This window comes from Phocoena sinus, chromosome 18 (assembly GCF_008692025.1).
Source record: "Phocoena sinus isolate mPhoSin1 chromosome 18, mPhoSin1.pri, whole genome shotgun sequence".
NCBI classification, from domain to species: Eukaryota; Metazoa; Chordata; class Mammalia; order Artiodactyla; family Phocoenidae; genus Phocoena; species Phocoena sinus.
The window spans coordinates 77,471,360-77,483,990 of record NC_045780.1 but is presented as its reverse complement, the minus strand read 5'-3'; the positions used below and the strand labels follow the sequence as shown (position 1 = coordinate 77,483,990).

General features: G+C 48.1%; 1 protein-coding gene across 2 annotated transcripts in view; it reads right to left on the bottom strand.

The window, feature by feature from the left end:
• COL4A2 (collagen type IV alpha 2 chain) overlaps positions 1 to 12,631 on the bottom strand; it is a 177,131-nt gene that overhangs the window by 36,077 nt on the left and 128,423 nt on the right. For both annotated transcript variants that reach the window (XM_032611468.1, XM_032611470.1), the window contains exons 14-20: positions 12,083 to 12,118; positions 11,451 to 11,501; positions 10,278 to 10,322; positions 8,084 to 8,137; positions 7,097 to 7,163; positions 2,988 to 3,098; positions 2,359 to 2,508 (exon numbers count right to left, since the gene is read on the bottom strand). In XM_032611468.1, the coding sequence (XP_032467359.1) occupies positions 2,359 to 2,508; positions 2,988 to 3,098; positions 7,097 to 7,163; positions 8,084 to 8,137; positions 10,278 to 10,322; positions 11,451 to 11,501; positions 12,083 to 12,118 (514 nt within the window). The remainder of the gene's footprint in view (positions 1 to 2,358; positions 2,509 to 2,987; positions 3,099 to 7,096; positions 7,164 to 8,083; positions 8,138 to 10,277; positions 10,323 to 11,450; positions 11,502 to 12,082; positions 12,119 to 12,631) is intronic.

Below are 12,631 nucleotides of genomic sequence, written 5' to 3'. Positions count from 1 at the left end.
CCCAGGATGTGGTTCCACAGGTCACTGGTGACCAGGTCACCAGCATGTCAGCCTAGCGGTGGGCTGAGGGCTTTATGCTATGTTTCCACATTCTCCCGATATGTTAGGAGAAGCTAGTATTACAGGTAGTTATTTAATCACAGATACTCCAGGGATGTTGGCTTTTAAAATCTGAGACGAAGACATTGTGGGTATGCTTCACAGCGTTTGCAAATCTAGACAGAAAAGGCAGTTTTGGGCCATCTTAAGGTTCCATCCTCCCTCCTTCCTACACTGCTTTTTTCTTCATCTGGTAAATTCATAATTTCAAGCAAGTCCTAAAGAACAGCACTGTGCCAGGGAACTCTTCCTAATGCACCGTGGTAACCTAAATGGGAGGGCAGTCCAAAAGGGAGGGGATCTCTGTATGTGTACGGCTGAGTCATTTTGCTGTGCAGTGGAGGCTGATACAACGCTATAAAGCAACCATAGTCCAATAAAAATTAATTAAAAAAAATAAAGGGATCTCCTGATGAAAAAAAAAAAAAACAAAAAAAGAATAGCAGTGCACCTCTGCGATGTTTCCAACGTGATTTTCCTGAGGAGGTCAGTGGCCGTAATAAACCTGGCAGTAGTTTGACTTATTCTAGAGCCCCGGCAGTCGACTCAGTTACCTGAGCTGAACTGGACGTAAGCAAAACGTTTAGCTCAGAAAGAAAACCGGCTTCACGGTTTGATTTTGCTGGAGCGGCAAAAGAGTAAAAATTCTGGTTTCCATCAGTAGCAACACATAAAACTGAGTGAAATGCAGTTAACGGGAAAAGAATCCAACGGTTTCATTCCAGGGAAAGCGCTGAAGAACTCTTTGGGACTCAAGGTCATCGATGTTAAATTATGACTCTACACAAAAATATTTAAAAGGCCGTTAAGGTTGGCTACTTTTTGTACAAGAGATTGCTTTTAAAAAAGTGATTTGGGAGCAATGTGTCTCATAAGATAAAATAAACATTTCAAGGAGAACTGAAGTTGATAAAATGTATCAGACACCATTCCATCTGTTTTATAAATTCTCCCTTCAGTTAACCACATGGACCGGAAATTAGTTAATTTGTTTACAGATGACTTACATTGGTAAATCATAGATTTACTAAGCAAGACGTACAAAGCCAGATGGTATGTGTTTGTGTCTATCAAAATGGAATTTAGTTATAGGAATGATGGCAAGGTTAGCCTTCAATCACAGTCTTTTGAAGAGGCTGTATTTTTATGCTTTTATTTTTAACACATCATGTTCTGTTGCCAAAAAAGGAAAACTCAACAGATACCATTTACTCAGGATATGTAACGTTCACAGAAACTTAGCCATTATCACAGATGCCGCAGTAATAGATATTACTGCCAGGATAATAAAAAAGATTCGTGATAACAGTGCTCAAAGTATTTGGCAAATTCCAGGGAAATGTCTGCACCCCGAATTTTTCAAAAGAACGTGAGAATCTGCTTTTTGCAGTTGAAGGAAAATTGGGAACGTAGAGCCTTAGTAGCTTAAAATTTAACGCGGAAGACAACAGAGAAGTGACTGCTGAATTTTTAGTGGAAGGAGCATGTACTGATGTGCTTCTCATGCGTCCAACAGTTTTCCTTCTAAAGAGACAGCAATGAGAAGCTGGCTTCTGAAAGCAAGCTCGATCTACCTTTCACTGAACTCGCACACTATCCATTAGCACATGTGAAGAGGGGAATCTGTCAGAGATGAGCGGGGGGTGACATCAGGAATTAAAAGTCAAATATTTTGAAAAGAAGATGCTGAATTGTGTCCATGTCACAGAGACAGAAATAGTGACCTCTTTTTTAGTTCGATCTTACAATGTTCAAGGCATAACCCTGAAGCTGGAAGCTGAGAGAATAACTGTTTTGGAGGGCAAGCCTCCTTGGAGCTCAGCTGAAAGATGAGCCACGGTTGCATCAGAACCTGGAAACTCAGTTTCGTGCCCGACAGCATGAGGGTTCAGACGCCGTGCCTGTCCAGTCTGTAGACTCTCAGTATCTTCCATCTGGGCCCCGCCAAGGGCTGCCACGTCCCGTTACAGGTGGTGCAGCCACTCCTGGTGTGAAGCAGCGTCACCTGTTCAGCTGTAGCTCTGGCTCCTCGGGGGCCCAGATCACCAAGGCTGCCTATCGCGTTGGTTAACCCAGGGGAGAGGCTGTTTGTCAGGGCGGGCCTCTCCTGCCTGCACCCCAGAGTGCCCACCACACTCTCACACTGCCCACTGCCTAGTTCACGGAATTATTTACAAGAAAATCCCAAGTGAAAATCCAACCGGGGCCAGGCTTTGTCTGGACACTGGCACGACGTCCCTTGAGTTTCCCTCCACTTACCGTCTGGGCCAGGTGGTCCCGGGAGCCCTGGGGGACCTCGGAGTCCTGGCTTTCCGTCAGCTCCCGGCAGGCCGGGGTACAGGGCGGGGATGCCCTGCTCTCCTGTGAAGCCTTTGGGTCCCATCTCGCCCCGTAAGCCTCTCTTCTCATCTGAAAATCCAACAGCGATCACAGCAGCGTGAGACCTCTGAGATTCAATCGCCCGCGCCGGCGTTCCCACCCCGGGAGGCCCCCAGCTGGGCCAGTGGTTTACAGTCCCATCAGTGACTTAAAGGGCAACGCCGCCGGTATAGTTCATCACTATCTTTCCACTTGAAGAAGCCCCTCTCCTGGCCCCCAGACGACGGACCGAGAGTTGTTATAACGCTGGACGACAACCGTGCTCTTCCCGGCCAAGTGACAGAATCACGTGAGGTGTCGTCAGCACACCTCCGACCGAGTGAGGGAGTCACTGTCACAGATGCGTGCTTCTGTGACGACATCCCAACACGTATTCGAGATTTATTAGAGCTGCTGGGCCAGCCTATGAGACAGAGCACCGACTGCGGGACCGTGCAGCCATCGAGGGGCGGGGGTTTGTGTGAGACCCGAGGGGACGCCTCAGTTTCGATGCCGTGGAAGCACGTTACCTTCATCTCCGATGGATGTCCCAGGCTGGCCTGGCAAGCCGAGGTCTCCAGGCTCCCCCCGGGCTCCTGGGTCCCCGGGGGCTCCATGGAATCCTGGGTCCCCTCTGGCACCTGGAACCAAGACAGGCCCCACGTTATGAACAAGACTGTCGTCCAGGACTCAAGGCAGATGTTCACTTTTTCGTTGAACGTATATTTACTGATATTCTGTCCATCGCATGGGGCCGGCGGTGTCTAAATGTTTCATCTATGGTGGCCCCTGCTTTCAAGGAGCTCATTTTCAACCAAAGAGGACTGATAAAAGATCCCTATAAATGTTATAAAACAAGAGAGGAACAGAACGCCAACAAGATACAGAGAGGTTTCAAAGGAGGGGAGGATTATTTGGGGGGGAAGTCTGACATGGAGAGACCACAGAGAATGAGAATAATAGAAGTGGACAGTATTTTTGAGCTCTTGAGTGTGCAGACTCAGCGTTACACACTTGGCTGACATTTGATTCCCGTAAAAGCGCGTGTGCATAGTATTACAGCCCCAGTGTCACAGCGGGGTGAGGCTTCATGAGAAGGTAAGCTGACAGCTGATGGAGACAGATGACAGGGGAGGGGAGGGCAGAGGACGGTCAGGGGAAGGACGTCCACAGAGGACATCAGCCCAAGTGAAGCAGGTGAGCACGGAGCAGGACACCTGGGGGGGGGGTGGGGTACGGGTGAACAGGGTCGTGGAAAATCAGGTTGCATAACAGCTGAGTCAGCGGGAATGAAGAATGAATGAGACGATTTGGACCCTCCTGCACCAGGCACCACGGGGGGAGCTGGGGGGTGACGGGGGCCAACTCTCTCTGGACCCCTCTTCCCCTGAGCCCCAGCTCTTGCCCGGATCAGCTTTTCATTGCTGTTGGCTGGATGAATGGCAGACGTGAAGATTCTTACAGACCTTTTCCCTAAGTAAACAAATGCCAAGGGGCTTTGCTGTGCTCCCTGGCTGTGTGAACAGCAATGCTTTACTGCATCGCGGGTTTTTCTGGTCTACAACTGGGAAAGTGGAGAGCGTATGATGTTTCATGGTACAGCGATTAGTAATTGTTAGGAGAGATCACATCACTATGTGATCTTTAATGTTTTAATCTTAAGAGAAAGTCCTTAAGATAAGAAGGGATTCGCTGGGCCTCACGCCAGACGCGTTTGTAAGGGGTGGCACATGTGAGTCTGCGTCCCCGTGCTGGGCTCGGCTGCCTGCAGAGGGGACGGAGGGCTGGGCTCTGGAACAGGGGTGGCCCGGGTCTGAGTCCTGCTCCTTGGCTTGCTACGTACACGATCTGGGGCGAGGTACCCAACTTCTCCGTGCCTCAATTTCTCCATCATTACATGGCGGCCAACACCAGCCCCCATCTCAAAGGGTCTTTACAAGGAGTAAATCAATGGACTGGTGCAAATTAGAACAACTTGCTTCATTGCCTGGAGAGTGCTCAGTCAGCACCATACAAATGTCAGCCATTACCGCGACAATAAAAAGAGACAAAATAAAATTGAAAACCACAGATCTTCTCAAGTGTTTGGGAAAAGAGCAAGGTCACTTTTTAGTTACATTTTGCAATCATTTTTTTCAATGCAAAGCTCTTCGACTCCTTTGCGTTTTGACAAAGCTCCCGCAATGCTGCCTGGTGAGAGGTACATGTATTTTCCTCTCTTCCATGACAGAATCTGCTCATGGGTCAACCTCTCACTCCAAGGAGCCCTGGAGCTTGGTCAGCCTTCCAGCTCACCCAGGACGCAGGAACTCCGCTGTAAGAGGCAAGGAGGGTGGCTGCTGACTTTCTCACCCTGCACTTGGGGGAAAGGAAATTTGACCACCCACTGTCCCGGTGTGGCTTCCAGGAATGCAGGGTGGTGAGGGGAGCTGAATGCATTCCGGGCTCTCAGTCAGGGAGCTTTCTGATGAGTGCGAAGGAGACATCACCAATGTTAATTTTAAAAACTGTGTTCCCAGTATCACCTCACACATGTCAGAATGGCCATCATCAAAAAGTCTACAGATAACAAGTGTGGGCAAAGACGTGGAGAAAAGGGAACCCTCCTACATTGTTGGTGGGAATGTAAATTGATGCAACCACTATGGAGAACAGCATGGAGGTTTCTCAAAAAACTAAAAATAGAATTACCATATGACCCAGCAATTCCGCTCCTGGGTATATATTCAAAAAAACAAAGCACACTAATTCAAAAAGACACGTGTACCCCAGTGTTCACTGTGGCGCTATTTACAATAGTCAAGGTACGGAAGCAACCCAAGTGCCCATCAACAGATTTATGGATAAAGAAGATGTGGTACATATACACAATGGAATACTACTCAGCCATAAAAAGGAATGAAATAATGCCATTTGCAGCAACATGGATGGACTTGGAGGGCATTATGCTAAGTGAAATAAGTCAGACCGAGAAAGACAAATACTGTATGATATCACTTATATATGGAATCTAAAATATACGACCGACTAGTGAATATAACAAAAAAGCAGTGGAGACACAGATCTAGAGAACAAACCAGTGGTTACTAGTGGGGCGAGGGAAGGGAGGAGGGGCCGTATAGGGATAGGGGGACAAAAGGGTTATTGAGGGATTATATGAAATCATGTGTGTGAAACTTTTGAAAACTGTAAAGCACTATAGAATTTAAAGAATCTTTCATTCAATAAAAAAAATAAATTTTAAAAAAGTGGGTTGCAAAATAAAAAAAATTAAGTTCCCAAAGTCTCAAAGACATGATTTCCATTTCACTAAAATCACCAACAGTAAGTCAACCTCATGTCGGGTCCCTGGGGTTTCTGGCTTGGCAGACGTGTTGGGCTCCCCAGAGAAGGACGGGAAGCTGGCTCCACGGTGGTGTGGACTCCCAGGTTTGAGTTTATTTGAAATATACTCATCGATGGTTTGATGTCACCCTGGAGATAGACCTCTAGGGGACCCCACCTGGCCTTGTCCTTGGCCTCGCTCTGTCTATAGTTTCCCCATCGTTGGATGAAGACAAGCAAAGGTATTAAACCAGCAGATGGTTCACACCTTAGCAGGAAGGTTAGTCCCTGACCCCTGGGCATAGATAATAGGGTGAGACAGATGACCTACTGGGTACAGGAAGGAAACATTAGAGCATCTTCATTTAAAAAAAATCTCACCCTTTAAAATCCCTATCTGATGTACATGTTTTAGCACATGCAGTATTCAGTCATTCAAGTAAACATTTACTGAGCAACTACCGTGTTCCTGGACTGTTCTAGAACTGAGGATACAGTAGTGACCACACAGGCTAAAATCTCTGACCTCAGGGAACATCCTGTATCATGGATAAATTATCCATAAATAAATATTCATACTATTACTTGGTGGGGTGCTGAAAACACTTTCTTTTTAAACCTAGAAGGACGCACATTCAAGAAGGTTCACAGACCGTTGCTCTAAGCGCAGAACTAGAATTATATTTTAATAGATCGTGCTGATGGGAGGCTGAGCTAAACTAACAAGGACAGCACAAGCCACAACACGTGCAAAATCCCTCACTGACACTCAGGGGTCAACTGTGACCGTGGGATCATCTTCCTGTACGAGCTCAGGTGCAAATGCCTGGAGGTTTAATTCTTTGAAGTTTAAAAGGCTCTGACTGTTTCCAGACTATGGACCGTGATCAATCCCAGGCTCCGGACCGGTGAGCGGGGGGCGTAAGCATCTCGGCGCGTTTGGCCCAGAAACCAGTGAAGTGGCTGGGACGGCGCCCATGGAGCCCTGGCGGGCACGAGGGCTGGGTTTCTATAGCGATGCTGCAGGTGGCAGAACCAGAACCCGCACAAGGTATGTGGAAATGAAAGCCTTTCCCAGCGGAGGAAAGTGGTGAGCACTCTCTCAGCCAGAGGCAAAGTGGGGGTCTCTCCAGGACACCCCGCGTAAGCCACGAGGTAGGGAGGGCCCACAAGACTGAGATGCCCCAACGTTTAAGTGCTAAACATTAACGCGTAAACACTTTTCTTTTTTGGCTTTGTTTTGCTCAGAAAATCTCACAAGGTCATGGCTCTGTGTCCACAACAGACGAGAAAGCAGGACAAGTGGCATACAGACCTTTGGCCAGGGAAGGATGCGGGGAGTAGGCTGGTGGGCCGGGGGGGCCTGGTTCACCCGTTTCTCCCTGGAGAGAGAAAAGAGGAAAACGAAAGAACGTGAGGCTGGCCTTTTGGAGTTTTGGACACTATGCCTGTTTCCAAAGAACAGAACTGAAAGCGACCATGAGCCCAGCGGAGGCTGCTCTGAGTCACAGAACCATGGATGGCGTCCGGGCTCCACGTCCACGATGCTGTGCTGCTACGTCCGGGCATCCCAGCCACCAGCTGGACACACCAGGAGAGAACAGGTGGGCCGGTGCCCACCTCACTCTGAGACCCTCGTCAGTCTCCGGAAGTGGCCAGGTGACCGCCTTCCTCAGGGCAGACTCCTCTGTGTTCATGACCGCACCTGAGCTGCCCATGGGGCCAAGCTGGGGTGGTGTGACGGCACCTGATCCAACACTGTCTGGACGGCGAGACCTGGAATTCCATGAGCTGCCTTGATGTCCCTGAGCCTCACAGGGCCCGTAAGGCCTGACTGTGAGTCCCCTCCATCCTCACCAGCTATGGCCCACCTGGTGGTAGATGCCCCCCAACCCGGCTAGTTCCCCCACCAGCTGGAGCAGCTGCACCCCCCGGTCCTCAATCTCCCTGCCCGCCCGTGGGATTATTCAAACAAGTCAGTCGTGTCCCCCTCGGGAACCAGGGGCCCCTACCCTCTTGTTACTACGACGTCTGCGTCTCTCAGCCCCCTGGTTCACTCTGCTCCGGGTGCAGGTCCCCACCGCCACCTCTACGTGGCCCCATATGGCATGCAGCATCCTGACACAGGTGACTCATAGGTGAACGTCCACCTCCTCTCTCAGCGCCAGGTGTCGTGTGATCAGTTACATGACACAGGATGGAGGAGGCCTCCTTCTCCAACAGGGTGTTTAGGAGGTGATCAGAACACCACCCAAGGGAAATAAGGGGAAGTCATCCCAATTCAAATGAAAACTGAGCCCACCTTGGGCCCTGGGTATCCATCAGGGCCTTGGAAACCATCCGGTCCTCTGCTTCCCTGCAGGAAAGATGTTTAGTGCTCTATAATAATTTAATTTAATTACATAATTAAATTAATAATTTAAATATATTAAATTAATAATTTAATTAATACTTCAATTATATAATAATTATATAATAATATAATTTAAAGAGGTAAGCACAGTCCATTGTGTCTAATAAAATCAACAATAGTTTGTTAAGATCACCTACTACCTACGTTGTGTTCCATTTCCCCTGATTTTAATCTCCAACGTGTCTTTTTAAAGTTGCTTTGTCTGAATCAGGATTCAAAAAAAGGCAAACTATGACATTTGGTTGAAATGTCTCTTAATTTGCCTGTAATTCATAACGGTTTTCTCTTCCTTTCTACTTTGGAACCTTCTGTCGCTGCCTTTGAGGAAACTGGGTCATTTGTACCGTGAACGCCCTGTGTGGTGGATTTGGTCCACTCCATCCTTGTGGAGTTGCACAACGTGCTCCTTTATCCCCCAGATTTTCTCTAAACTAGTTGTTAGCTCTTGGGCCTCCTTAGTCTCAGGTTCATCTTTTTTGAACAAGATTTGTTCCTGGCGGGTCCCGAGTCCTTCCCACTGAGTCACACGTGCCGACTGCCCCCACTGTTGTGATTTCACGATTGACCAGTGGGGTCGGGCGTTGGCAACCTGATCCATCTATTAAAACCTTCTCCCAAGATGGGTTTTGAAAAATTTTAGTTCACACCAACTGGAATCCTTAAACCTTTTCATTTAGAAGTTTTTGCTCTTCACTGAAAAAAAAATATCTAATGCTAATAATGACTGCCTTCTAATTCTCTTGAATATGGATTGAAAGACAAAGTTTACCCTTATGAGCCACGTCGTATCTGGATAGATATGAAAAGCTTTTAAAAAATCTAGAAATTTATTCCCTCTTGCTAAAGAATATATACAGTAAGCCCCCCCGCCCCAAATTCAGAATGCCAATGGGATAAAGTATATATGTTATCTGATTATTTTACTGCATATTTTGAAATCCAGGAGCACGTATGCTGAAAGTTACATTATTTAGAATGAACTAAGATTAATTTGGTGCTTTCGCGTTGGGCCTCTGGTTTAGATGGACTTCCTTTCATCCTAGGTGGAGCTGAAGACTCGAAAGTGAAGGCAAATTTCTCTGATAGTAAAAGTGACCTCCTGCTTAGAGGCCATCCCACGAGACAGTCTGGGAGCCCTGACGGAGCTTGGAGTGACTGCGGAGTCGGTGAGCAGGCATCCCGACTGAGCCGTGTCCAGTGCGACGTAACCGCCCCGTGCAAACAACGCTACCTGTGCTGACGTGGGACAGCCCCCGAGAAGCGTTGGGTGAAAAACATGAACGGAGGACCGCGGAACGGGATGAAACGTTCATTTTCCCTGGTTAAGTTACATGCATGTAAAAATACACGCCCCGCCTGTGCGAGCCCTGATCTGAACACCCGGCCCACGTGCACGGGGGTCGCCTCTGGGGAGCGTGCTGGGGGTCTGCAGTGGGCAGGGCTGGCCCGCGCACTCTCTACCTGAGTTAGTGAAGACAGCAAATAGTGAAAATAAAGAAATCATTACTTAAGAAAATCGATTCCTACGTTTTCTCGCCCATCTGAGCTAGCATTCAGACAACTTCTAAGCCCGATGCAGATTTATAGACATTTCTCAGCTACCATTTTCTTCCTACAAAAATGGCCAAAAATCTGCCCATATAACACAGGATAAAAACAACAACTTGGGTCACCACGGAAGGTAAGCGAAGTGCCAAAATGTGAGAGATCAATACATAAAAAATGTGGGAGGACCTGTGGCCGCCATGTTGGCAACCTTCCTACAGGACGCACTGGTGGTGACACCGAGGAGGGGGCAGGCTGGAAACCACGGGAGCCGTGGCCGGTGCGGGCCGGGTGACGGGAGGCTCAGAGGGAGAGGACCCCAGGGCTGGCTTTTGCCAAACGAGAGAAAACGTAAATGACCTCGCTTACGCTTTGAGAATGATCTGGGAGGAAGCATTATTTCTGCTACTGTAAACGTGGGAGAGTTTTAAATGTTTTCTCTGGGGACATTTTCTTCTGGGATGCCCCAGTCTTTGTATGTGACCTTTGCAAGGTGTTTCAGGCCTGGAGCAGATTGCATTTCATGTCTCAAACTTACTTTCTGTCCCGGTGAACCTTTCTCACCATCGAAGCCAGGGGCACCCTGGGTTGAACAGAAAACAGAAGTGGTAACAGCTCAGAATATGCAGTGACATTTCCTGGAGGGCACAGTTATGGCACCCGCCGTGGACTAAAGTAAAATACTTTGCTAAGCCAGTATCAAAACCATCTGAAGCCTCCTTTTCTTTCCTAGAGGAGATGGGTCATTTTAGGGACACTTCCACGGAACGCATCCTGTCCAAGGCTTAAAGAAATTTGGAGAAATCCATAAACAGTACAGTAAAAACAGTAAAGCCAGAAAGAGGCCTGCGCTCCACTGCTCTCAGGAGCCTTCGTTCTTACTTTTGGAGATCGTAACGCATGTCCTCTGAGTAGCTGTGGCCCCCAAGTAGTCACCACAAGGCCACTTTCTCTCTTCCTGGCTCTGCCACGTTTCCAGCTCACCTGGGGCTGGGTGTGGCCAGCTGACTGAGCCCTGGCCGATGGAGGGACATCTGCCCGCGGGCCCAGAAGCGACAGGTGGCCGAGCTTCCTCGGGAGAAGACTCCCCACTCCCACCCCTTCCACCCCACCAGGGACATTTTTGTTGGACTCGTAGGGCCACAAGAAATCAACTTCTTTGTTGGAGCCAGCCTACATTTTTGTTACCACTCAGCAATTCCTAATACGAGAAGAAATGTGTTTGAGTTCTGCTCCTGCCCCCGGCCCAGGCGGAGGTGCACGGTATTAAAAACCGCAGGTAGTGGGTGATGATGGTGTGCCAGTCAATGCAGGCCCACGATCGTAGCCGACAGATCACGGAGGGGCAGGACGCTGACAGCAGGGGGAAGCTTTGTGTCGGAGAGCAAAAGGATGTGCACGGAAAATCTCTGTACTTTCGGGTCAACTTTGCTGTGATCCTAAGCATACGGGATTAAGAGGTAGGAACTGCTGTGTATAAATAAGCTATAAGGATACATTGTACAACACAGGGAATCTGGCCAACATCTTATAATAACTGTAAGTGGAGTAGAACCTTTGGAAATTGTGCACCACCACCTGTAGATCTATAACACATGACATCGTATCAGTATATCAACTACACTTCAATAAAAAAATTAAAGAAAAATAAAGTCTTTAAAAAAAACCAGACAATACAAAGCAAACGGCTGGTGTAGAAGGCATGGTTTACCCGCATTCCTGAAAAGCCCATGATTCCTTCTTCTCCCTTCATGGAAATGCCCTAGGAGAGAACAGAGAGACCTGAGAGCGCCCACACTTCACGCTCTGCCTGCTCGGGGGTCCATTCTTAGTGCCCCGACAGCGGCCGTCCTGCCCCTGTGTGTCTACTCCAGCTCCGCACACGGTGGAGCCCCAGGATGTCTGCAGTCGGCCTGGATGGCCGTCAACCCAGGATGTCACCTGTCATCGTCACCTAGTAAGTGACAACCGGGAGGACTGGGCATACGGGGCAGGCATGACCCAGATCAGGGAGGGCAGGGTGATGACACGGCTGGACCCCAGCAAGGAAGCTACCACCAGACCCACCCAGCCCCTCCATGGCACTTCTTTCCTTTTAAAGGGTTTAGATTCATTTATGAGCTAAAGTGTTGATTAGCTGGTGTTGACTGGGGAATGAAGACATTCTGAAACTGTTTTCTGGAAAACAGCATAAAAAATGATCATACTTTCTGGCTGTAGACAAATGGATCGGAAACCAGAAGTTGCAGGTTGTTACAACCCAGACACAGTCTATCATTATGATGGGAACACCGAGAATTTGGGAACCACCAGTGAGACGAAGCATCTTTATTCCTGACTTACTTTTCTTCCTGGTTCCCCCTCACTTCCTTTTTCACCCTGCACAGAATACGAAAGACAAGAAATGCTCATTAATTCGAGAACAGTAGTATTTAAAATTGATCAGGATTTATGATATGAGGTGAAAAGTATTTTACAAAACTGTAAATAATGAATATAAATGAATTGTAACAAATGACCCCTAATTTTTGCAGCTTCAACATTCAAGGGGAAAAATGTGCTATTTCTCCTGGACTTTCACAGTACAGATGAAATTGTGTGTTATCTTTGGTATGATTGCAAGGCTGTCTCTCTTCTGCCCGTGATTTGCCTTTAGCGGCCTCCGTGGCAGGGGGCGCATGCCCAGGGGACAGCTCCTGATCATAACATTCATCTGAGTGAAAGATTGTTAGGTGGGTCCTCTGAGGACAAGGCTCATTGGGAACGTGTTGAAACCCTGAGCGAGAGAAGCTTTGGAAAGCAATGTCAGCTTTACGTGATATAGTTTTCCCACTTCTCTTAGCCTAAAATGGGGAAAGAAATGTAGTGACCAGTTGGGTCCCTTCCCCCATC